The 27,911-nt window shown below is 38.6% G+C and overlaps 1 protein-coding gene across 2 annotated transcripts in view; it reads left to right on the top strand.

The window, feature by feature from the left end:
- slit3 (slit homolog 3 (Drosophila)) overlaps nucleotides 1-27,911 on the top strand; it is a 260,950-nt gene that overhangs the window by 164,434 nt on the left and 68,605 nt on the right. The window contains exons 1-5 of one of the 2 annotated variants that reach the window (XM_067599834.1): nucleotides 11,379-11,477; nucleotides 18,221-18,292; nucleotides 22,498-22,661; nucleotides 23,803-23,947; nucleotides 26,831-26,902. In XM_067599834.1, the coding sequence (XP_067455935.1) occupies nucleotides 18,273-18,292; nucleotides 22,498-22,661; nucleotides 23,803-23,947; nucleotides 26,831-26,902 (401 nt within the window). In that variant the 5' untranslated portion in view covers nucleotides 11,379-11,477; nucleotides 18,221-18,272. Of the gene's footprint in view, nucleotides 1-11,378; nucleotides 11,478-18,220; nucleotides 18,293-22,497; nucleotides 22,662-23,802; nucleotides 23,948-26,830; nucleotides 26,903-27,911 lie in introns of those variants that run through there. The other variant, XM_067599833.1, reaches the window with a different exon arrangement.

Here is a 27,911-nt window from a genome sequence, read left to right as displayed (position 1 = left end):
TGTGTGTGTGTGTGTGTTTGTGTGTGGGTGGTGTGTGCACATGTGTGTCTGCCTCTAAGGACTCCATGAGTAGTGGAGAGCAGCGATGTCAGGCTAATATGAAGCTGATTAATTAATAATTATTCATAGGCCAGTTTTCAACCAGTTGAATTAGATGCGGTTTCGTTCACTGATCTTTCATCTCAAATTTTTTTTTTTTTTTGCTCTGCTGACAACAAAGATTAATGAAAATAGATAAGTACTTGATCATTTTCAGATATAAATAGAATTAATCAGTTTCATTTTTCAAAAGAGTATCTCAGTCTGAAAATGTAAAGAGGAGTGAGTTTCCAGTGAATCGTTATCGTGAATCTGAAAATGTTTTATTTCTCAAGGTGATGGGAATGTGCGAGTGTGTCCCACAATTTCAAATCACTCCATTCTGTTGCACTTCTGAATCTTGTCTTTTCCAAAATTTTAAATTTATCTCCTTTTCCAAGTGCAATTGAATATTAGAATTAAGAAAATCTCCATTAACTGTTTAATGGGCCAATTTCATGCACAAAAGCTTTATCCACAGGCGCAGATGCTTCATCCGAGGTGCGTCTTTATTGAATGGCATGTTCAAATATGGGATGTGACTTCATGACAGTTTTCAACATTACCATTATGGATTTCTGAAGCCATTTGTGGCATCCATTTGTGTGCAGGCTCGATACATTCAATACCATCAGAAATCTGATAATTTCCACCATCAGTCACTGAAGAAGCCAATGTGTCCATCAACATTCAGAAGCCTTTCTTCCTAAATGCACAGCGTCCTTGAGCCAGAAGTTCAATTCTTACCTTGTCACTTATTGGAAGTTAGGCTGGATGAGGATTTTGTATGAATTCCAAACATGTATGTGCACAGGGTACCCAATTCATCTGGGAGCTATGACTGTTTTCAGAGAGAGAAACAAAAAAAACAAAAAAAAAACAAATAGAAAAATACTCTGTGCTCCTATTTGAAAACCACAGACATATTTCGTAATTGCACGATAAAGGCATACTTACTAGCTTACAGTTACAAATGCAGATGAATGACTGAAATAAGACGAAACCTTTGCTAATAGCATCTTTTGCATGGACAGACAAAATTTAAAAGAAAAAAAGATGGAAGAAAAAAGATGGAAGAATGTCTTAGCCTGCGTACCATTCTGCTGATACCACACAAAAATGACATTGGGACAAGGAAAGGACTGAGCTTGAAAGATAGCGAGAGTGAATGAGAAGCGAGTCAGATGTCATGGCGATGATGTCCACTGAACTGAGGTGAATTCAATTTTTGAGAAACTGAAACTGTGACCGAGTCAGACAGAAAGCCGTGTGACAAAGAGAGACGGATGGAGAAAGGAACAGCAAGTTGGTTAGAGAAGTAAGGGGGGGGAAAGAGAGCTGCCATTACATGACATGCCCACACACACATACACACTCACACACACACACACACACACACACACACACACACACACACACACACACACTCACAAACACACACACATACATACAAAAAGTCCAGGGATCTAAGAAGCACTCTAAAGAGCAGTGGAACAGCTGCATATGATCACTTTTCTCCATGAAGCACAGCTTTCTGTATGAGGGTGGGCCACTGAGAGAGATAGAGAGAGTGAGAAAAGAGAGACTAAGAGAGATGGAGAGGAGTGAATTGTGTGTGTGTGTGTGTGTGTGTGTGCGCGCGTGTAGTAGGGGTTTTGGCCAACCAGCAACAATCATAATTCATAAGGGGAGACGGACAGAGTTGCTCAGTGCACTGTAGCGCTCCACAAGGTGACTTTCACTCAGCCTGTAACTCTCTCTCTTACTCTCACACATAGTTTTTTTTATTCGTCTCTTCCTCAGTGTCTTCCCTCCTGTCTTCCTCCCTGTTTATTTTCTCTTTTTATACAATTTTTCTCTACTTTCAATCATTTTTACCTGCAAGATTTACTCCTAACTCCATTTACTGTACCCTCTCTCTTTTTCTCATCTCTCATTCCCTCCCATCTTCTCTATGGTTGGCCCCACCTCTTCTTCTCTGTATCTCTTCTGTACACCCTTATTCTCCTCCACTCCTCACTTATTCCTGTCGTCCCACTTTTTGCCTTCATCATTCCTCCCCCTTTCCTCTTCCTTTTTAGTCTGATCACAAAACTCTTCTTCTGCTGTAGGTATGAAAATAGTTCATTTTTGCCTCTATGTTGAACAAATGGGAGTTACAAGGACATCCTTAATTTGAGAAATTTCAGTGATCATTCGACCAAACAGTGAGACTAGAATAACTTTTTTTTATGGCAGTTTTCCCTTTCAACATCAAGGGAGAAAAACAGCAAGGAAAATAATATGACATTGTATCAAACTTGTAAGCTGGAGGCAGTGAATTGTATTTCCACCCACTGAGCTGTTGACTTCTCAGCATCACTTCCACCGGGCCTCCTTTCCTTCCCAAACTTTTTTTTTTTTTTTTTTTTTGCCCTATGCCAAACCTTGCAAGGCTGCATGTTTGAAAAACACACTTAAAAAAAGAGAAATGGTGGAATGTGAATCAGGGGGTTAGCATTACTTTTTAATGATGTTTCCAACAGCACCATTATAAGGAAAGCATCTCATACACACACAGCGACTCCCAAAAACTTCTTTACTGCCAAATGACATTGCTCACACTTGGCCAGCTGCTCACGCTATATGACAATGATGCACGCCGGAAGAGCTAATCTAACATTTTAATGCCACTCTTTTGACATCGAAACAGCGATACTAAATAGATCCAATTAAGATAGAAAAAGCCTTAAAAAAATGCATATTCTTGTGTTTTAATATGTACATAAAATATGTCCCAGAAAATTGATTATCGTGAGTGGTGACCTCATCATGTATCAGGAAGAGTGCATAAAATGTCATATAAAATGTATAAGAGGAGGAGTATATAAAATGTCAATCCATAACACTGTCACAAATCATTTTAAACACGTACTGTATATTTCTTCTATCAAGTAAAACCACCTTAAATTATATCCTGTTATTTCTCTTTAAATTTTCATACTATTCCTCATATTATTCTTCCCGTGAAACCAAACTCTGAAGCATGTGGTTGTATATACTGTAAATAAATAATACATTGTTTAATGATAAAGTAAGGAGAATATATGAAGCGACGTTCCCCTTTTCAGCTTTTTTAATATCTACATTAATTATAGGAATATGACTAAGTGGTGAGCATTAAATAAAATGAACTTGACTGTGTTTTTAAGAGCTTCTTCACTAATGAGACGTTACAGTTACAGACACGACAAGTTATATGATATACAGTATTAGTTAGCATAAAAAGACCAAATAGACTTATGAATAAAACCCCTGGGCAAGTTTTTTTTTTTTTTTTTTTCCCCGAATCAGTGTAAACAAATCTTTCATAGCTTCCAAATTCATGTAAAGCCCATATAATACTTTCAGCTCAGTATCTCAGTTATTATTCAAAAAAGAGTAAGGAAAGTTTTAAAAAAGAGTGTAAAAACTCATTTTCAATCACAGAAATTAAAATTTAAACAAATCCATTCAAAGAAAAACTATGTTTTGCCACACTGCAGCTGTTGCTTGGTGCATTAAGGAGGGAAACTTAAATGCAGAAAAACATCATAGCTGTTCACCACATTAAACCAACAAACAAGACAATGGGGCTCCAAATGAATGATCTAAATATATATATAGCATTATGTATCTATTGTCTTCTGTGATTGTGGAGACGTACAAGAGACAGAAAGAGTTTGTATTCTGCATGTTTGTGGCAATAATAATTTTATTATGGTGAAATACCCGGCAATGTGTGTATCTGTGTGTGTACATGTGTCTTTGTCTGTGTGTGTACACAGCCTTTTGCCTTAACTGTAATTTGAACGTACAGTATGGCCAAATAGAGTAGTTGTTTATGCAACATCCATTGGCACAACTGTCAAAATTAAACAAGAGTCAGTGGATAGAGGAAATGTGTGTATTAGTGTGTGTGTGTGTGTGTGTGTGTGCGCATGCTTGCCCCACATGTCAGAATATCCCCAATGCAGCTGGTGTGTGTCCAGCCTCAGCCGCCCCCAGTTACGATTGCATTTTTGTGGTTGCGTCCTGCCTCCAGATCTGTCTTATATCTCTGACGCGTGGGTGCTGGATCGAAACTCCTGAAACGAACCTTTCTTGAACCTAAAGTTTAGTAATACAAAGGCTGGTGTGTGCGTGTGTGTGTGTGTGTGCGTGTGTGTGTGTGTGTGTGCACAAAGAGGTCAGAAGAGAACAGAGCAGTGCAGCTTTCTGCTGTTCAGTGATTTTGGTTTGGCTGGCCTTTTGGCTTCTGTTTGAGTCAGCGGGCTCAGCAGAGCCATCACACTGTGGCAACAACCAGCGCCCTGGCAAAGACAGAGGGTCTGACCTGAAAGAGAGAGAAAGAGAAAGAGAGGGATTCGGCAGTGTGGGAAAGAGAGAGAGAGAGAGAAGGAGAGAAAGACAGGAGACAAGACAGAAAGTCAAAGTAAGAGAGAGCAGAAAAATAAAACTTTAGAAACAGCTGTATGAAAATTGTTGGGAGAGTTGGAGAGAGAGGAGGCAGGGAATAAAAGAGAGAAAATATAGCCAAGATAAGTGCATAGTGGTTTTAGCGAGGGGCTAGTACCAGGTCTGTAAAGTGAAGCAAATCTGGAAGTGCCTTAAACCTGCATTCTTCCTAATGGCCATCAGGGGGCGATTCCACTGGCTGCAAAAAGAAGTCTGATTGTATGGAAGTCGATTAGAGAATAGAGAAAACATTTTCCCAATGGGTTTATGGTCTCAATCACTAATTTCAAGTATCCTTCAATACAGCATGATGTTCATTCTGTAAATTATGGTCCCATTTAGATTAAAAAAGACGATAAAGCAGCTTATGCTTTAGGGTGTGGCTACCTTGTGATTGACAGGTCACTACCACAGCGATAGATAGAGGCATAGCAACGGTTCTATGCGTATAGGTGTCCTCTAAGAGCTATCGCTGTTTCACAGTGTGTTTTGAATTCATGAAGTTAATTGTAACATTTTGGTCACCTAAAAAAAGTCTAGTTCAGCGTTCGGTTGCTCTAAAAGACCCTCTAAGGAGTTGGCTGTTCAGTTTTTATGGTAAGTACATTTTGTTTTAAACCTGTTTTTTGCTAGCTAAAATAATTGGCCAATAATAATTCCCAATTAATATTACAGTTAACGTGAATTACAGACGCACCTTGCTAATCAAGCTAGCTAGCTGGCGCTAGCATTAGGGTTAGCTCCACCCTCTCATCCAAATATGGTCACTTCTGGCTCCAAAAAACCATGTAGGCGACAGCAAAAATGCCAAATTTGAGGCTTCAAAATGGTAGTCCACAAACCAATAGCTGACGTCACAGTGGATACATCCACTTCTTTTATTCAGTCTGCGGCTTTTAGATGTATTTGTTTGGGATTTTGAGAAAGTAGTCAGGGAGGAGAGCAGAGTGGGGGCATAAAGAGAAGAGAAAGAGAAGCAGGGCCTGAAAAAGAGATAAAGAGAAACTGTGACAGTTGACTGTTTCCATTGGAATAATAATAGTGGATTTATAAAGCACTTAGAGTTTGTTGGTTTGGAAAGAGACACAGGGAAAGGGTCAGATGGTTTGGAAGACATAAATAGATGGAAATGAAGGAGAGTGAGGTGACAGACAAAAAAAGAGGTGATGGAAAAGGAGCGAAGTTGATAAAAAACGAAGGAGACAGAATGAAATACTGTAATCGGACAGAGGAGGGAGTAGTGATTGGGATTGGAACCACTATGTGAGTAATAGTCAAACAGATCATAAACAGTTTTTCTTTATTGAGAATAAATATTCTATTGAGTTGATATGTCCAAACGTGAAGAGCCAAAAAGTGTCATTACATAAGCAAAAAAAACACAACAAACAAAAACCTTTGCTATTGCAGGTGATTTTTGCTACTTTTCTCAGCAGACCCCCTCACATCTTTTATCTTGGTACAGTTTATTTAGATATTTATATAGATTTTGATATAGTACATGTTCTGGAAATTCCTATGGGAAACCATTCATAAATAAAATACCCAGATGGGAATGTCTGTTTTTCGTTCAAAAATCAAAGTAATAGGAAACTCTTTTTTTTTTTAACATTAATGCTCATTTTTATTTTTTGTACTGCTGCTGTAAAATGAGTGTTTGCTCTATCAAAAGATTTTGCCCTGTTTGTTTCTAATCAGGAGTACATACTGTAATAGAGTTCCACTTAAACCATGCTACAGAGGAGGGGGGGGTGCGTACAAACCTAAACAGCCATGCAGGTAACACATTAAATCAGTAGCAGACAGAGGAGAGGGGGGGGGGTGTAACAGAGAGCTTATGCAGAGGTGGGAATAGCGTCATATATCGGAAGAGCTCTGTGCTAGCAAGTCTGACCCATGCACAATTAATCACATCCCACTGGGTGGCAGGACAGGAAAGAGGAGGAGAGAAGGTGATGAGGGAGAGAGTAAGGTGATTTAAGGTGGAAATTAGGCAGAGCAGAAGGAGAAGGAGTGAAACAAGATGAGAGTAGAGAAGAAAGGAGGAGAAAGGAGCCAAGGACTCAAGAAAGAGAGGCAATCTAATTTGTTCTTGTTTAAGGTGTAATCATTTCATCAGTAGAATATTATGTACATCTCTTTCTTTGTCTGTCTTTCTATCTCTCATATTGTTAGCCTGTTTACCTCTGTCCTTCTTTCTTTCCTCTCATGTTCTTCTGCATCTTGCTTTCAGAATCTCATTATGCAAGCCTATAAAGCATTTGTATTGGACTGGAATGCATGGGTGACAGATGAATGAAATATCAGAAAGTAAAAGCCTGGCATTGTGTTCCTACATGCACACTTACGCACACACACACACACACACACACACACACACACACACACACACACACACATTTCTGTTTCACTGCCTCAATTTCTCTGCATTTCTCCCCCTATCTTTTTCACACATACACACGCACACACAAACGCATGCACACGTCCTCCTGCCAAACCACATGGAATTGTCCAATGATGATCATCTTGTATTTCTGTTTACTTAGTGTCAGTTAATTTGATTAAAATCAACATCATCAGATTGTGGTTTTAGGGGCAGCTTTTGTTACTTTACTTCACACACAGGCTATCATTTACACCCCACTTCAAAGAGCACTGATGTTTCGCCAAGATACCTTAGAATTTCATGTTCTAATCGGCTTTTTCTCTTCGCCAAGATCTTGGCACTTTATTGGACAGTTTCTCTCTTTATCCTTCAGGCAATCTGCAAAGCTTGCAGCGCTCAGCACCTACTGGCCACTGTGAGGAATAATGCAAACATCCATCATTCAGTTAATTGAAGCGCTGATACAGAAACCTTTTCTTGCCTCCATTTGTGCAGCCATATTTTCAGTGGAAAAATAAAATTGGAATTTTAGAATACCAAGGTGTCAACAAATGATCTATTTCATTGAGAGAATTTTTTTTCCCCCTCATCGCCTGAAAAGTGGTCATGTTCAGTTTGTTATAGATTTCCATATATTTAAATTAAAATGCAGGGAAGCTCAAGATTTGGTCTGTAAATACTTTAACTGTTAATTATCTCAACCCCCCAGTGCTTTTTTGGTTCAGGTTGTAAACAGTTGAGCTTTCCCAGGGTGGTTTCCAACAGCAACACTCTGGAAATGTCAATTTTCTTGGAGATGAGAGGAGTAAATTGCAGGACTTTGGTTGTTCCAACACTTGAGAGTTTATTAAACTGGCCTGCTCGTGCACACACACACACACACACACACACACACTCACATACACACATATATGTATGCAACAACACATATACACAAAGGTACACAATGACAAATGCATGCACATACACAATTTAACACCAAGCTGCCAGGGTAAAGCAGTAAAGTAGGCATTAAACCCCGTGGGAAAGTTCAAATATGAGACAATTCAACCACTAAAAGCTCTTAACTCTTCTACCTAAAGACCCTTGAAGCCTGTTTGCAGACCTCATAGACCTTTAGAGCTCAGTGTTAAAGTGAACAGGGTCAAAAATCACTTCAACTCACCAGCTGAAATCTCCTTATCAAAAGAGACACACTTTGAATGGAGGGTGGGAGCATTCATTCACATATCCCATTCTGTCTCTGTTTCTCTGCGTGTCATACCCTCACCAACCTCTCTCTCTCTCTGTCTCTCTCACACACACACACACTCAGATAAATACACTTTCATCCACACATTTTTGTCTTTGAAAACCCTGTTTGTCCTTTTCCACCGAAGGTACACACTTACATGCTGAAAAAAAACCCACACAACATCGCATGCCCACACACTCAACTACACACCGTATTGGATACACTGCGCATACAGAAGCATAGCATCGGGCTGCGCCATTGTGTGACTCTCGGATGACTGATTACTTGAAGGGTCGATGAGTCTCACTGACTCAGCGAGACAGGACACAGCTGTCCAGCCCCCGCTATGCACACAAGCATGAATGTAAGCACACACACACAGACACACACCCATGCAGATTTATCTCTACCAATAGTTAGATATCTTTCCTCCTCCGGTCTCTGCTGTGGTGAAAGAGTGAATAGATGAGAATGGAGAGGTTAAATGGTCATGTGCTTTACTTCTACTAGAGAGCGACACACATTTTGGGGGCTTTGAATGGTTGGTATGAAGGGGTTAAACAAATGTGTGATTGAAGGAGTGAAGTGTCTGTACGTTTCCTCTTGCCTCCTCTCCTAAAGCTGTTAATGAGGCCTCGGGGAAGATGCTGAGGGCTCTTCACACAACTCAAAGAGTCTTTTAGGCCTTTTGATAGTTGGCCCCCTTTCAGCGTCTGTGTGGGAAAGCACTCAGAGAAATAAATTCCTGTTAGAACTCGTGTCAACGCAACAACAACTGCAGCAGAACACACCGCACATTACTCTAGAAAAACAGTTTAAAAAACATGTTGGTGTTGGGTGAATGATAGTATGTAATCTGTGATATTTTCAGATATATGCATGTCTATTCTGTGTGGCAGATTAATATACACAGCAATGCAAGTAGGTCTTTAGTCAAGTAAAGTCTATCATTGTGCAGCAGTATTAATTTTACCTGACCACCATGGTTGAGTACAGACTTTGTATATAAAGATGGCCATAGCGAGGTGTAATGGTACCCATTGGTTTGCATTGGAGCTGGTTTAAAGAGTTGCTGCTTACGGTCAGTGCCATCTCCTCCTTTTGGACTTTCCAAATAAGGGGTGCTGGGTGTTGCCTTTCATGCTCTGGAAACACTCCCTGCTACCTCGCACCAAAGCGAATGCTAGTTTACCGGTAATGCCGACCCATGCACACTTGGGCTAACAAGTAACATTAAACTTACCAAAATATTACGACAATAGTCCAATTTAGCGCCTGTCCCGTAGCAGGCTGTGGTAGTTGCAGCTTGGTACAGGTGCCAATAAGCTGCAGTTCTTTTTATTGCCACTAGATGCTGGTTCCTCCTGAAAACGCCTGTATCATAGTGAAATCAATGCAAACTCAATAAAAACAGGAGGTTTGGCTCTTTCTGCCCAACTTTACTTGTTCTAATGTATGTCTAGGTGGTAATGTTTAAATTACCATTTCATTAGGACAATATGTAGGCATAGAAAGGGGCTTGTTTGAATCATGTTTGCTTGATTGACAGGTGTCTCCACACACACAAGGTGGTTCCTCCCATGTTGGTTCCACCCAAGCACCACCTTTGCCCAGTAATTGCCAAAACAGCAGTAGTCATCAAACTCAAATACAGGCTGCCAAACATCCCTTCAGAAACCTGACGTCACAGACTGAATGTCTATTATTTTCTACAGCCTGTGATTTTTATGTCACTTGTTTAACTGACAAGTACTTTCTGTGAAGGATTACACATTAAGAATTGGAATCGCCAAGACTCACAACAGATCTCATCAGACATTAAAGAGGAAGTCAGTGAGTTCAGATCCCCCCCCCCCCCCTTTAGTGGCCCATCCAAAAATGATGTTGCACTCACAAGTCCTAAGACCACTTTACAAACCATTAAATTAGTAAAAGAGCCCCAGAATATCATATGATTCTTACAAAATAAATAGGCTTAATCTTTGTCATTTTACAGTCATTGTCAGTCATTGGATGAATATTGACCTGACTGTTTACACACATACTTTTACACACACAAATCAATGTTTACACTGGCTTCACAGTTTATCTTAATACATGCTTTGAATGACAATCAACATTCCTCTCTGATACAATTTATACCTGCTTCACCTGTCCACCCCTTTTGCTGTTCACCCCATTTTATTTTTGTACCAAATAACATTTTGCATTTAATCTTTCTAATCAATATTTTTTCAATCACTGCCATAGAATTCCAATTTGAGCCCTGAAAAAATTTAATTTAGAAAACAGCATAACCTTTCCTCTGCGTTTTATTTTAGGTATTGATATTGAACAGTGCTCCACTCTGTTTATACATGATGTATTAAATGCAGGAGGTGAGCTAGAGGTCTTAGATTTTCCGTCTGAACATTAATTATGATCCACCTTGCCATTTTTACTGTATGGAAGCAGTATAAAATACAAGCACTAAATTCACATTTAAATTGATTCTGTATTTTTATCCTTTTTTCCTATCTAATCGTACCTAAGTTGAACAACCTCTAGAAAGGGGAGATGAACTTCTACTGATGTTACAATAACTTTAAGTTGATTTTACAGCAGTATGAAGGCAGAGAATGAGGACAGGTAAAAATAAGTTAATTTTGTAGTTTATTTAAAACAGACTGAGCTGACTTTTAACATTTACTGTATTTTTTTAAGTTATCACAACATTTTTTTCCTTTCTGACTCTGTTGTAATTGTTGAAGACTGAAGGCATTTGAGAGTAATTGTTTTTAACAGATTTTTATTAAAATGTAAATATGGATTTCTATCTCTTAAAGGTAGTGAAATTGTGAAAACAACATGAACATTTTTTTTTTTTTCTTCAAGCTACACAAAAAAGAACTTCATGCACTTCGTGAGTGATCTTTAACCCTAATCCTTAGGTCAGTCGCCAGTTTTCTAAACAATAACCTTTTCTACAGCAGATATTTTGACATGACATAGTAGGAAAAGCACAGGTGACAGTAATAACATTGACAATGTCCCCATTCTATTTAAGTATCCTAGTAAGTCATGACAGTGTGACAGTCAGCCAACATGCATAACACCAGGACCCTGGAAATGAAGCAGCTAAATGGAATTTAGCCATCATTCATTTGATTATTTACACCTGTGCATGTCAAAATGTCTGCTGTGAAAAGGGCCTGTCTAGTCAAGCAGTTAATTGCATTCACCAGGCATTCCTGAGGGAAACAGTCAATGAAACCAATGAATTGATGCTGGAGAACAACAGTCTACTTGCGGAGCACCTTCCAGGTTAAACTGAAACACATTGTCACAGTAACTCTAATAGTATTCATCTAATAAGAACCTGATAAGTGTTGTATATTTCTGGAATCTTTGTTTTGTCAGAGACAGTTATATAATGTTTGAAAGCATTAGGGGCAGTTTAATCAATTGTAGCAATATGCAGTTGTAAATATGGTCATAAAATTGTTTTGTTGTTCTCTCATCCCCACAATAGAGTATTGATTTGTGATTTGAGAGTAGGTCCAAGTGCACCAGCAGGTTTTTTACCCTGAGTCCCATCTGAAATGAGACATTGGAACAAGTGAAGTCTAATATTCCTAGATGATTGCAGGCAATAAATTATGTTACTTTTAAACATATGAAGTTAGTTCACAAAATGAAAACATCTTTATCAACTGGCTTTACATATATAAGAAATGCTAGTATTTTTTTTTTCTAATAATGGCCGTTAAGAAAGTTTAAATACTTTTTAAAATTCACACACGAGGAGAGTTATTCACTGTGAAAAAAAATTTTAGATTCATACTGCAAAGAAAAAAACACAGTTATGGAAGTCAGATTGATAAACTAGTAGAAAACACTTTGGCCTTGTGAGCGTATTCAGAAATATAATGTACAACAAAAGCACTAAACACTAAAATGACCATCCAATACTACTACATGAAGCTTTTTTTTATGATATGTTTTACATTGTATTTGGTAATTCAGTCATCAGTGCTCTCATTTCACTTTTTTCCATTTCACAGACCATAACTAATGTTAGTGATTACGAGTGAGAATAATCGTATTGAACATGAAGTCAATACTGGTTGTAATCACAGTCATAAAGTTACATTGTTGTGTTTTAGTAGCTGTTGTAATTCAGACATTCTGTCAGTGTATTGATCTGTGTCTGTTAAGGCTGATTGAGCATAATAGAGACTAATAGAAAATTCACTTTAGTACACACACGCTCAAGCACACACAATGGCAGCTCAGACTTTGTGGAGCCAGATACAAATAGATACAATAATATAACTGAACAGACTTCGAGAGCATACAGGCAAACATAACTACACACACAAACATGGAGATATATCTGTCAATTTTCAGATTTATTGAGATTGAAGGAGTTATATCTTTAATTTCTACATTTATTTTACCCAAAGGAACTTAAACTGTAGAAATAGTTGCTAAGGGCCATTTTGATCAAACATGTGACCTTGTGGTTAAAGAAAAGTGACTCAAAACAACAGCCTTAAAATTGAATTTTGACCTTGAACTTGAAGTTTGCAGGGATTTTGGTGAGCCTGTAAAGTATTATATTTTTGAATTTTAGAGACCTAGTTTTGACTTTTTTGCTTACACTTGGGACACATCAGATTTGTATTATGAAATGTGTAAAAATAGAGAAAAAAAACACATGAAATTGAATTAAATCTGTTTTGGGTTGTAATAAAATCTAAATTACGTAGAAATGTTACTGGAATCAGATACTGCGCCTTTCAATGCAACTTTGTAATCATAACAAACAAATTTTTGGTCATCACAATTTATCTCTGTGCCAGCAGGGTTTTTTTTTCCTTTCTCTGATGTTTCACAAATCACAGAGAGGGGAAAACTGTTTCCTTGTTCTTTGTTTTAATCAACTCAAAAAAATCATTGTTGCGAAATGCATGATTTCTGCAAGGACACCGACAGTATCTCCCTTCAATTAGAATATCATTCTGTTATTCCAATTTGACCACATAACCTTAAAGTGTTAATGGCAACAAAGTTTACATGGTCAGGAAGTGTGTTCATTCTCACAGCCTGTGTCATGTGTGGTACTGTCTGTAGCTCACCTGTCTTTTGTCTCGCTCTAGTCTACACAGCACAGTAATGTCAAGTACTAAAAAAAAAAACCTCACAGTCAAAAGCTGTTTTGGAGTATTTATTTATTATTTAAGGTATTTTTCATGCTCTGCTTAATACCGGGCTTCTTAAAACTAGAGCAGAGGATGTTTGGACCTCTGCAAAAAGCCAGTTAATCTTGTGTATGTGAGCATGTGTGTGTGGGGAGGAAAGATTGACGAGTAAGGCTGTGACCTCAGAATGTAGGCTGCAGCAAAGACACACATGATAACATCACTCTCTTTCTTTCTATCTCTCACACACAGAGACAAACATACACACACACACTCTCTCTCACTCGCACACGCACAAGCGATAGCATCTCCCTTGTGGGTTGCCTCTAAAGAGTCTCCTCCATCACTGACTGGAGGGGCCCTTTTACTGCAAGAGACCACTGCATCAAAAACACACATGTACACACACACACACACACACACACAAACAAGCAGACACACACGAACATGTACTGTACATGCTGACTCAAGAATACACACACATAAAGCTAGCACACACACACATACATATGCTGGACACCCACACACAGACATCATGGATCTATCCCGCAATACCACTGCAGCGGTCACTGCAGCCTATCTCAAATTAAAAAGAAAAAGTAGAGCTGAATAGGCATTTTGTAATAGAAACATTATGTGTCACAAACAGTCCTTGAGCTCTCTTTTATTATGACTACAAAAACAAAATGTGATTTTTTTTTTTTTTTCAAACATGCTTTTCTTTAATAATTAATCTACAGGGCAACAAGCTGTAGCAATGTGAGCTTTACACATCGGCTAGATCTGTATTTGTATGAAGAGTGTTGATTTTAAATGGCAGGTAGAGATGAGAACACAAGAATAAGAATAAAAAATTGCACCTTATGATTAAAAAAGATTAAAAAGAATAAACTACTAATTCTGGAAATGATTTTAAGAAAGTTGAGACCAAATTTGTTGCTCCTTTACACGCTGGATTCCATGTTTGATGATCTACTGTACATTCACGAGATCAAAGACATACGATTTGGGTTACAGCTCTGGGAGATTGAATGTCATCCAATAATCTAAGCATCTATAAGTCCTAGACTAGCCTATTTAACCTATAAATCATGTGAAGTATTGTCTGTAACTCTGTGGCTCCACACAGCTTTAGTATATGAAGCAATATAAACATTAAATATATCAGATCTGAAAGCAGCCAAAACAGAACAGTCAAAGGAAAACAAAATCAGTAGAGCTTTTTCACTCAAAGCATAACGTCACTTTGGAAACAGCTGCAACACAGGATGCTAATACACTTAAAGTATTTTCCTAACCATGTAACATCAGATGTGAAACATTTATAAATGTGACTGGGACTATACAGCCAATGTTCCGGTTTGCACTTTTTTGTGATTTTGTGGTCAAAGTCCAGTATGATTGCGTTGGGATCTGTCAAGGTCGCAGGACTATAAAGTTTAGACTGACATAAGGTGGGGCGAAATAACAGTGGAATGTCCTTATTTGGACCAGTCAGATACTTTACACTCTAAAACATGAGAGTTAGAAAAACAATGTTATAGACGTCACAGGTGCACAGTATATTTTAAACACTGCCAGCTCTTTTCACACTGTAAAAAAATCTGAAATTTCTGGCTGTTCAGTAATGAACATTTAAAAATGAGAAATGTCATTTGGGACAACAAATGCTCAACACAATTTGGTGAAAGCATTTAAGTTAATTAACTTCAGTTATTGGACAAAATGAAGGCAAACCGTGACTCTTTATAATGGATACCAATTTACGGAAGTCCTGAATTGGTGAAGCCATTTCATTTTTACTAAATTAATCATCTGTATCTTCAAATATGAAATGGTGAACTTACAGCAGCTATTTATCTCTTTGCCAAATTGCAGTTATTTTACCGGTCAAACACTTAGACACACTTTTCCTTTCAAGGGAATGGTATTGGTACTGTATATATATATATATATATATATACATATATATATATATAATATATACAACAACAGTATCTACAATTTTTAAGAGTGCAGTTATGGCCAGAGGCATGTAAAATAAGCTGGGAAAAATGGCCACAGTATAAAACATAGCTGCAGACTTCTAAATAATGTTTTTAGTGTTTATCTTGGCTTAAGTCAGTCCAGTCGGTTCTTTATTAAGGCGGAGAGATGTTGGCAAGGGGGGAGGGGGAGAGGTTGGACGGAGTGAGTGGGAGAATAACTGACAGGGAAATTGCAGAGGGAAATTATTGTTATTCCACAATTAAATTATATATACTGGGTGGAATCACCCCTGACAGGGCTGACCATAGCAGCACTCCTGATGTGTGTGTATGTGTGAGTGAGTGTGAAACTTAATCCGTCTACCAAGGCTACTGAGGCTATACTGGCAGGGAGGAGAATGTGGAAAGAGAATTGGAAGGACAGAGAATTAAAGAGAAAGAAAATTAGTAACATCAACAGAGTGAAGCAAAAATAGTCTATTTTAAGGTTGAGTGGGTGTCAGTAAAAACACAGCAAACCCCCGGTAATGAGCCTATTTTAAACGGTTGTGATGACAGTATGTAAAACACAGAAATCCAAACTCTCACTGTGGTCACAACGTATGTTTGGGCACAAACATAGAGTATTGCAAATGCTTTAAAAAAACACACACACACAACTTTTATCTTGAATTTGGGTCATTTTTCAAAGAGAAAGCTGACCTTGTCCTTGTCCAAAAGCATTAAAAACAGATTGTCAAACGTGAAAAATGAATGGGTTATAAAAAATGACCACTCAGTCTTCAGTCTTTCTAAAACAATGACTCTTTGAATACACAAGGTTTCGGGTGATATGTAAAGTAAACTAGCCCTGTTTTCTATCCAGTGAAATAAATGATCCATGAAACTTGGGCAAAAACAAAGCAAAAGGGTTGCACTGGCTTGTGTTGATGCTGGCTCCCACAAGCCACCGGAAAAATTATACTGTAGTATAAATTTTAGAAATCCCGAGATTTCGAATGTAACACGGATTTATTCATTTACTCATGTTTTCATTGCTGACTTTTTCCTGTAAGAGAATACTTTAAGCCACTGAAAAAGAACACAAGTTAAAATTAGGGCCTATTATTTTTCTTTACCCTCAAAACAGGGGGATTTTTGTGTGTTTATTTTGATTTAGATTTTTTTATGATTAAAGAATCAACAATAAAAAGATCAGGGTGAAAACCTGATTTTAAAAACAATATTTGCAGCACAGAAAACACAAGTATCTGCACTGTTTTCTTTGCATTATGAGCATATAATGTGAGTTTTATGTCTTTGTCCAGTCTTGTGTTTTGCTGCATTGTGATTTTTATGTGCATGTGTACAATGCTTCGGTCATGAGGGAGTTTCTTGTGCTTGGATATATTCCCCCCTCACCCACGAGTATTTTGTATACCAGCTTTTACTAGTCTGTCAATGCAGTCTGATCCCCCTGTGGATTGGTTTGATGGAATAGTCGTCTTTTTTGCATTTTTTTTTTCTCTGTTCTTATTTCTGTCTCCATTTCTATACATGAAAACCACTGAGAATCAATAAGCGTTGTGTTTCTTGTGTGTGTGTGTGTGTGTGTGTGTTTGGTTGAAATGACAGTCAACCTTGTTTTTCATTCCACTTTAGGTCGATACTACATATGAGACATAGTGTAGTTTATGAGAGAGCTAATAGTCAAAGACAGCAGTGACCTGCTTATGAGGTAGAGATGGAAGAAGCACAGATCTAGAGTTTGTGTGTTTGTATATGTGTGTGTGTGCGACTTAAAACTCGATGGATGACTTGACACAATAGTGGCACCTTGTACATATAGAGTCAGAATTTGCAAATGTCTTCTGTTGCAGTGTTGATGATGTTTGAAACAGTGCCAGCGATCTTTCTATAACTCAAATTCAAATCAAATTGATTTTATTTATATAATCCAAAATTACAAATTTGTCGTAGAGGGCTTTACAATTTGTACATGAAGAAAAGCATCTATCCTTAGGTTAGAAAAAAACTTTACTTAAACAGTAGAAAATTAAACTATCATGAGGAGCAGCAGAGGAGGGATCTCTCTTCCTTGACAATAATTAATGTTGTTAATCAATAAACCAAAGAACATATTGTTCCTGTGCAGCAATACAATTTCACGCCAGGAGGATATATATGTGTGCTGTATTTGCTGTTAAAAACTACAAAATGTGTGTTTTTGTTATTTAATGTCATTCAGTTAATCTGTTGTTTTGTGAGTGGACAGTAATTAAGATAATGAAAAAATAATGTATTTTAAAGCATCAAGAGACAGTGGTTCCCAACCTTTTTGACTTATGTTCTCTTAAAACAAAGCAATATCTACCTGTTTGCCCTTGTTATATGGTTTTATATTGTATGTATTAAGCTGAGTGGTTTTTCCTTCTCGGATTGCTTAACTTGAATACTTTTTAGAAACCTGAGGGATAAAACTACTTCATTATTAAAATGTCTGAAAAATAAACACAATTTTGTTTAGTAGAAAATGTTTGATTATTTGCTGTCCCATTAAACAACTCAGGATCCTTCAGATTTATTTTGTGGGTCCTTTAGGAAATCCAAATACCAGACACAAAGACCTTTACTGATGATTCTCGCGAGACTATGAAACAGAAATCTCCAGTCTTGGAGCGGCTTTTTGTTGTTTCTTCTTTTTTCTTTTTTTCTTTTTTTTTTTGAGAGGGGTCAGGGAAAAGGTGACAACGGCTTGAACCTGTGTTTTCTATGTAATTTAATGTGACTTGCGTCAGAGTTTAACCGCCAGACCAAAAAGTGGCACTGGAACCATATTCTAACAGTCTATTTTTCTCTCTTCTCTCCTCTTTATTTTTTCCCCTTCTCTGTCCAGCACCCTCAACAACAACAACATCACCCTCATCCCCCTGTCCAGCTTCAACCACATGCCTAAGCTGCGGACACTGTGAGTATAACAGTCACACACACACACACACACGTTTGTACTTCTGGGGACCCTCAGTGATTGAATTTATTTCCTATTCCTAGCCTAACTTTAATCATCCAAACTATCCCCAACCCTTACCCTAAACTGAACCTAAATCTACTGTAATTCTGACCATAACCCTAAAACCAAGTTTTAACCCTCAAACAGCCCTTTGAAGGTCTGTCCCAAATCTCCTCACTCCCTCACTGTCCACACACACACACACACACACACACAGAGTAAACTACCAACATAAACTAAAGACGCTCACACACATGCACTCTGGTTATATATTGACAGATACACAATTGCAAATACAAATATAATATATTAATACCTACTTTCATGTAAACTGAGAAAGTCCAGACACACACTGCACGCATATAACTAATGTTCACTTGCCACACACACACAGCTTGGCAGCAGGGTCTGTGTGTGATCATCTAATCGTGCCATAATAAGAGACCAACTCTTCTATTGTTTCATGACTGTGAATAATCATGTGGCCATTACGTACACACACACACAGATGGATGCAGTGACAAATATGTGTATGCACCACATACACTTGAGCAATGGTAACCTCATTAATACCACAAGAAAGACTTGTTTAGGCTCTATAGTTCAATCTGCTTTGATTCATTAGGAGAAACCTCCTACCGTATACTGATGTGAGTACAGACACACATACACACACACACACACACACACACACAGTCATGATCCAACATGCCGAATCATCTTCTCTGACTGATCAGAGGGGGGGGGGGCTTTGATTTGATATGTGTTTGTGTGTTTTTTTGTATGTTTTTTTTCTGTATTTAGTTGTGTGAAGGAAAACTTACAGTTGCCAAGGCGATGGCACGACATCTCAAGGGAGACTCGACCCATAATCCCTTGTGACTGTCTGAGAGACAGACCATTGGTTACATTCCTGCTGGCCACACTGGGGTTGAATTCCGCCAAACCAGCATGCACAGAATGGGATTTCCTCCCCAAATCACTATTTTCTAAGAGGCACTTGTGTGGTCACGCAAACCTACTTAACATTCAGAAATGGGGATTTTTCAATAAACAACACAACTAAATACTGAATCTGTTTGTCTTTTATGACCATTTTTCGAATGGTCTCGAACTTTGAACGACAGCGTCCATCACTTGGCGGTGTTTCTATATTTCCTGCATACTGCTGCAACTCTAGTGGCAATACGGCTCGAAATCAGCCTTTTAAAATTGGATTTCAGGCAGCAGCACAGCTACACAGTTGCCAGTAGATTGAGTGCAGAGTTACCAATATCCAATATCTTTTAATCAGAAGCCCTCGTCTGCCTCTGTTTTCTGTCAACACTGAGTGACTCTTATTCCCTCCTTCGTCCTCTTCCTTATTTTCTCCTCCTCCTTGCTGTTTCTGCATCCCCAATTCACATGTCTCCTCCCCATTTTCTTCTTCGTTTCTTCCTCATTTTGTCCAGTCATTCTTCTGTTTTCACCCTCTTCTATCATGACCACGTCTTCGGTCACCATCATCCTTCCTCAATTCTTTTTCGTGTTCTACTTCTTCCTAACATCCAGCTCTTTATGTTGCTTCCTGTTTCCCTTCCAACTTGTCCTTTACCTGTCTTCTTCTCCCCCTCCCTCTTTTGCTCCTCATCTTTCCTGTCTTCCATTAACCTCCATCCTCCTCCTCCTCCTCTTTGTCCCTTCCCTTCTCCTGCTCTTCCTCCTCCTTCTCGCTGCCTCCTCTGTATTAAATTTTGTGTCTGTACTTTTTTCTCCACCCTCAGATTCCAATATTGAATTTGCCGCCTTTATAAAAACGACTCATTCAATCAGATGTTTAGAGATGTCCCTGATTTCATTAGCGGGGAAGTTCAAGAAGTGTGTGTGTGTGTGTGTGTGCGTTTGTCTGTGTGTTTGGGAACTTCTTGGAGGAGTCTAAATGAAAAGGCTTAACTCACCTGCCACCTCAGTATGTTATTTCTTCATATCATTGATTTTAAACATATTTAGTTTGGTCTGTTTTTTGTCTCAGTCTCTCTCTCTTTATGCATCCATCTCTTTCTATCATCTTCTTCCTTCTGTCTCTCTCCTTTTCTGCGGTATCCATCTATTCTATTAGCAGTAATGATATCACCTCATGGTGTCTCTCATTCAGAAACTCAAACCAATGAAAAGTTTAGAAGTCCCACTGCTTCTATCAGTGTGTGTGTAGTTAACTGTGCTAAAGATGTGCCCAGTTACCCTCGGGAGCAAATACTGAGAATATACATGTGTAGAGACAGACACACACATCCATACCAAACACACACACATTCACAGAAACACCATGCACAATGCCCTTAGTCACCCGCAACCAATAAGCACAACAAACCCTATCACACTGACTCACAGCCACACACAAATACAGTCCGCACACACACACGCACACACAAACACAGCACTTTCTCCATACCCCCTGCCTGTTCCCATTCTCCCCTGTGTTTTAATCCTACTTGTCAGTAATTAAGGCTGAGCCGGGGGTGGGCCAGGACGTGGCTATCTCCAGGCGGGGGTTTGACTATAAACTGGATTTATAATGGGAGAGCGGTATTAAAACCCACTGCCCCCGCTGCTAGCATCAATGAGCCCATCTCTGTTCCATAACAGGATTTGTCCTCTGCTTTATTACAAAGGGAGGCCTGTCTTCTGAAAGGCTAGATATCCCGGCTGGCATATAATACGCTGACAAGACATTCTGCTGTTCATCCGCCCTCCTCCTCCTCCTCGTCTCTCTCTCTCTCTCTCTCTCTCTCTCTGTCTCTGTCTCTGTCTCTCTCTCTTAAGGTGTCAACTCCAGCCAGTACAGCCTGTAGAGAGTCTCAGCTCTGTGAAACATCACTTGACACGTTCTAGATTGAGCATTACCTTTTAATAAATGCTATAAGTGTGAAAATGTCACTTCAATTATACATTTTGCGATTAAACTTCTCACCAGCTTCTTTCGTAAAAGAGTTTCAGTGACATCATCCGATGAGAGAATGGTCTTTATCATTTAGTTTGCATGCACACAATGAAGTGACTTGTGTAAAATGTTGTTAACACATTTACAAATAATCATATTTTCTCACTTACTCTGCCTCTAGTGGTATTTGTCCGTGCATGTAGTTTTGGTTCATTTGCTCAGAATTCAACATATCCAGGGATAACAAGGATTTGCATTACTTTCTACAAAAGAAACAGTCCCTGTATGAAAACTATTGTGTGGTCTGTCGATTATCCACAGCAACAGTAACATTGGTTCTGGAATAACAAGTTGCTGTTGAGTTTTTCAAATGTAGGTCTTCAAAAAGCTGTGACCACCACAAACAGAATTTCACACACCTTCATGCTACTGAAGATGAGGGAGAAGTCTAAGATACAGATATCTAAAACCTGGGCACATAAAACCGAAACCAACAGAATGGTACCACAAGAGGGAAGATAGAAAATACGCATTTTAGTAATTTGGGTGAACTGACTCTTCAAAATAATATCTTTATCTTTGGGTGGCTGGATCTTCTAGTCTCATCTGTCACTCTCAGTTAACCTCTATGAAAATCAAGCAAAAATGACCAGAAATACTGGAAATAAATAAAAAAATATCTGTCATGTTTCATTTATTTGCTCCTCTCTTTATCCTTTTGTTCATTCTGTGATTAAGTTTCCCTCTTTATTTTCTTGTTTTCTGTATCTTTGTCCACTCTTTTCATATTGTGCGATTCGTTTCTCACCTTCCTTCATTCTTTGTCTTTCTTTTGAATTTTCTTCCTCTCTCTCTCTCTGTCTCTGTCCTCCCTTTTCTGTCTCAGTTTCTCCCTGTCTGTCAGAATAGATTGTGATTCAGCCGCATGTGTCCCCTCTCTAAAGGGAGTCATATTGTCAAAGACCGTTGGGAAATGAGAGCTGAGGACATTACTCTGTGTCTTTGTGTGTGAGTGCCTGTTTGTGTGTGTGTGTGTGCCGTACAAGCAACGGCCCCTCTTGATCCTGGCCAAGGATGCGAGCTGTGTGAAAAACAGAACCTTTTTGAAAGCAGGCTCAAATACTTTTGCTCTCACTGAGCTGATGTGCTCAGTTTAGCTTCACAAAATCTAGAGTTAATTGTGTTCATTTTTTCTTGGTTTTGGATCTTATAAATAACGAATCTCTTCCTCCATCTCTCTCAGTCGTCTGCACTCCAACAACCTTCACTGTGATTGTCACCTGTCCTGGCTCTCTGATTGGCTCAGAGCAAGGCGGGGCTTGGCTCCCTTCACCCAGTGCATGGCCCCCGCCCACATGAGGGGCCTTAATGTCCCAGATGTGCAGAAGAAGGATTTTGTCTGCAATGGTGAGTTGACACTGACATAGATACATATGCAAGATTTGATTCATATATTACAGAACTTTAGCACTTTCTATGCACAGTATCCTTGTTATCACAGGAAGTGATGATGTGAATCTATTATGTGAGGGTGGTAATAAAAAAACCCAATTCCTATTTTAGTTTTACCTAACATTTTTTTAATCGTGCAAAAAAAACAACAACAACTAAAAAAACATTTTTGAAGCAAAGCCACCAGTTTCAGCTCCATTGCAGCTCATATTGAGACATGAAATCCAACATCAAAAAGTAATGTGCCACTTAAAATTTGACAGTTGATATAAATAAGAAATACTTTAGATGGTGGTGTCAGCAAGAAGTTCACAAAGGAATTTCATGCTGTTGACAGTAAAGACTCTTTGACATAAAGATATACAATATAGAGGGCGTAATAAACCTTAAAGCCATTATTACAGGCAGTATTGTTATCGTCTAAAGACAGCTCAGCGTTGACTTTATAACACTGAAAGAATTACACCTTGTAGAGTGTGTAATCAGCTAAAAGGCCAATATAAGAGCAGTAGTGTTATCAGCTGCGGATAGTATAGTCAGTCTTTATAGGCCTCTGATTCAGCTCTCTGTGCTAATCGACTGTCAGACTGCCCTCTCTTTATTAGCCTTTAGTCTAATCTTTTCAGCCTACATGCTCCAAACCAGACTACATCTTACTGCACATTTCTCCGTTCCTCTTCCTTACTGTATAGATGTCAATAACAGACTTGTATTTATCTCTTCTTTCTTTCTTCTCTCCGTCTCACTTTTTCATAATTGTCTCTCTCTACAGTATGTTTCCGTAATACCATCCTTACCTGTCCATACTTGTCCTCCTGCTCATACTGGAATGAACTGAAACTGAGACTAATCTCATTAGTCTCATTGAGAGATTGGGATCAAATAAAAAAAAAAAAACTTTTTAAACACTTGTAGGGGTAAAAAATAAAATGTGATTGCAGAAGTGGTAAAAGTGTAAATGTATTTACAGTCCACCTGTAGATACCTGTATGGACCACATGATCAATCACTGTCTCATCTTTAAAGAAGAGCCAATATCTGTTCAATATTTTCTGAATCTGATATCTGTATTCTGCATTCTGTATTCTGTCTACAGGTCCAGCCCAGACAGAGTCGAGGACTTGTGTACCTCAGGTAGCTGTATGTCCACCCAGCTGTAGCTGCAACAACAACATAGTGGACTGCCGACGCAAAGGCCTCACTGAAATACCAGCCAACCTCCCAGAGGGCATTGTGGAGATGTAAGACTGCTCTACTTTATTTGAATGTCATCATTTGACTTAATATAAAACACAAAATCCTTTTAATACTTTTTTGCAGAGTGTAACAGTTTGAGTTTTGCAGTAGTATCTTGTTTTAGATTGCAGCTAAACTTTTTCTTTTAAACACTCATACACTTTGCCTCCTCTCACAAACACACACACACACACACACACCACAGTGGGACGTGTTTGATATCCGTATTGATCGCTGTACACTGTTTGTTTGTAGAGAAGACAGCTGGTTGATTGCTCTGTGAGTAAAGGAGCAATTCTCCCCCGCAATGCTACACCGATACCGCTATACCTCCCCAGCATAAGTAATAGATTCACACACACACACACACACACCAATACACATGAATATAAGCAAACACACCAGTTTTGTTTTCACAAACAAAGTACGTACTTGGGCACTGTAAACACAGTCTTGGTCGGTCACACATACACACATTCTGTTTGGCTAAGAGGCACCAAAACATATCTGATGAAATCTCTAGGTCACACACACACACATACATACTGACACACAAAATTAGCATTGGATCCATAATAATAAATGTTGTTGCTGCAGCCAGAAACAATAGACTATAATAGGATGATGTATTGTCAGTCCTCCAATAGGGACAAAGTCATCTTTCTGCATGCTGGTGGCAGGGACCACTGCCAAATGTGTGTGCGCATGTGTGTGTGAGTATGCACATACGTATATACAATATGCAACTGTGCACTTCCAAGCATGTGTGTAAATCTGTCTCTTCAAGTCAAATATATTTATAAAGAAATTTAACAAAACAGTTTTGTCTCAGGGCATTCAACTTCGTCAGACCATTAACAGAAATGTGTGAATGAGCTTCCATCAGTGTGTGTATGTAGGTGCACATTCAGCCTGTTGTGTTCATGCTCACCTGCCAAACCCATCTCCTGTTTCAGTTATCGTTTAATCGCCTCCTCACCGTATGGATTTTTTATATCGCCTTCTAAAATGTCTTCCCTTTAATACATCCTTTGATATTGAGCCTCTAAGTGTCTTTGTCTCAACCTTGTTTTACTGCCCCCAGATATAATTTGTAACTTGTTGTGTGTGCAGATTGTCTTTGTCAATATCTGTACACCCTTGATTTATTTTGACCCCATAGTCGAAATAAGGTGTTGTTTGTTGCCAGGGGCATGAGATGCCAAAATTTAGAGAGGAATATAAGCCAAGAAACAGGGACCTGTAAGCGTTGTGTTGTGTTCAAAGCCAGGGCCACGTAAGTGTTTCATTTTAAAAACAGTTCCTGGGTAGCAATCTGAAATTGGTGCAATAAATTCAAACAAATTGCATTTAATCCTGGCAAATGTGATCAAAACTTGGCTTTGAGTCCATATCATGAAATATATTGGTTGCATTAGTTGCAAGGTGAGTGTGATTACAGGCAAACGGTGATGCTGTGATAGACAGACAGATAGATAGATAGATAGATACCAAGGGAGAGGTGAACAGAGAGGATAAGAGAGGGATGGAGAGTGGAGGTCAAGAGCAGGATAGGGTGGGGGCTGAAGAGGAGGAGGAAGAGAAGAAGAAGAAGAAGAAGAAGAAGGGTGGATTAGTTCCCATTTATCATTCTGACAGCTGACCCTGTGGCTGGCCTTGGGACCTCAGTGCATCCTCCTCTCCTCCTCTGATTTTTCCTTTCCTTTCCCCTGTTGTCCACACTTTTCCACTCCTCTGATTTCTCCTTTGCTGTCCTCCTTTCACTCCCCTCATCTGATTCCGCTTCTCACCTTTTGTCCTCTCTTTCTATTCTTTTTTTTTTTACCTCATTTTTAATACCCTTTAACTTTCTTTCTTCTCTTCTCCTCTCCTTCTTTGCCTCCTTTACTTTCCTACTTCCATCCCTCCTTCTCACCACACCAACAAGGAGACATGAAGAATAAATGAGCAACATGAATGTGTTGCCGAAACCATCAAGAGTGGATAAACTAAAGTACAGTACATTTCTCCAAATGTGGGCTTTGTGTCTAGTTCTGATGGCTCCCCACATGACAATAGAGTAATACTACCAGTATGGTGTAATTAGTCTGCAGTCTTCCTTAGAAAAAGATGTAATAAATTCTCTTTGGCCCTGTATAATACAGTCAATTGCATCTGAAGAAAAGAGTGTTAGGGTTCCATCAAAGGAATTTATAGAAGGTTCAAATAAAAATGTTAGAAATTATGATTGGAAGATTAAAATTATCCATGTTCTGCTGCCAGTTACACAGCACTTGCTCTGCATGTAAATTGTATAATAAAACCTGTACTTGAGTGACAGCAAGTTTGACAAAAGGCAGTTAGTTTGTTTTCATACTCTTTTCCATTGGAAATGTTTATGTACATCACTCAGCCAGAGTCTCGCAAACTAAACATGAATTGTGGTCAGCAACCCGGGGTTTGGTTTCTGTCCTTGTCATAAAATCAGAAGGCCAGTCCCATGTAAGTTTATTACTGCTGAGCTGCAAAAACTTGCATCAACATTTCACACTGAGTGACCTTGGCCAAACCTCTGCTACAAAGCACAAACCGTCCTGCAGAAATATTGTGTAGATGTTGATTGGAGCAGCCACCTTTTGAACTTTGTGTGCACTCGTGCTTGGCTGAGGTTGTGAGGTAAACAGAACTTTATGATAACTTAAGATTTTTCAATCCTTTGTGAAATGAAACACAGATTTATTAGCATATGCATGACATGCTGTTTAAGGTGTTTTCAAAATGTCTTTATATGTTTTAGGATGAATGTGCATTTCTAATTATAAACGCTTGTTAAGGATGATCTAACTTCCTCTTTTTCTCACCCTCTCCCTTCTCTCTCTCTCTCTCTCTCTCTCTCTCTCCCTCTCCAGTCGTTTGGAGCAGAACTTGATTAAAAGTGTCCCAGCAGGAGCTTTTACTGCCTACAAGAAGCTTAAGAGGATGTAAGTCTGTCTGGATAAAACTGTGTACACACTCAAACACTCTCAAACACACACGCATATGGATGCACACAAAAAAAATAAACGTACATGCATGCACTGATATTCATGAACATGTGAACTGGAGCTCACATGAAAACCTTAGTGGCAATCGCATTTTACTGACACCACACATGCATGCATTATTGTATTTATGTATGCATTAATTTAACCAGTTAAGTCCAGTTGAGGTCAACTACAACAATTGTATCATCTGCAAAACAATGAGTACAAGTTTCATGTGCATTATACTCCTAAATCATTTATGTGAACAGAAAAAAAGCAGATCAAGTATAGAACCTTGGGGCACTCCTGTAAACAGTTATTTACAGTAAGCCAGCATAAGCTGAGCCCATTGACTGTCACACATTCACAGTCTTGCCTGAGAAAAATTTTAAATCAATATACTTCTTAGTCAGACATTCATATGTTAATCTGCCTTAGCAAAGAATGATTAATTGTGTCAAAGGCTTTAAACAAATCAATAAATAAGGCTGAATGGCCTTGGTCCCTCACTGGAGCTTCAATAATATAATTCACAATCTTCATAGCAGCAGAAATCATGCTCCTTTGCTTTCTGGATGGAAACTCATAGTCGGACAAAATGGGCTTTGAAATGATCACTAGAACACTTTAAGTTTAAGTCTAGAAGGACTATAACCAGCACTGACAAGTGATAAATGCTCCTGTAATTATTTAGATGTGAGGTCTCTGCTTTTAAGAGTCACATCTGCTGACCTTCAGGTTTTTGAAATGTTTTTTCTTAACAAATAGGGAAACGTTGAAAATATATTCAAGGATTAAATCAATGCAATGTACAGAAAAATAGGGATCTGAATAATCAGGACTGTCATGTTTCCTTGTACTTACTTTTAATAGAGCTTCATGTACCTCAGCAACAGAAAATGGCTTGAATCTAGAACTTTAATTAATAGTAACATATAATCAGTTACATTTACAGACTGTGTTACTA

The sequence above is a fragment of the Thunnus thynnus genome, chromosome 9 (genome assembly GCF_963924715.1).
Source record: "Thunnus thynnus chromosome 9, fThuThy2.1, whole genome shotgun sequence".
Classification (NCBI taxonomy): domain Eukaryota; kingdom Metazoa; phylum Chordata; class Actinopteri; order Scombriformes; family Scombridae; genus Thunnus; species Thunnus thynnus.
This window is presented reverse-complemented; position numbering and strand designations above follow the sequence as displayed.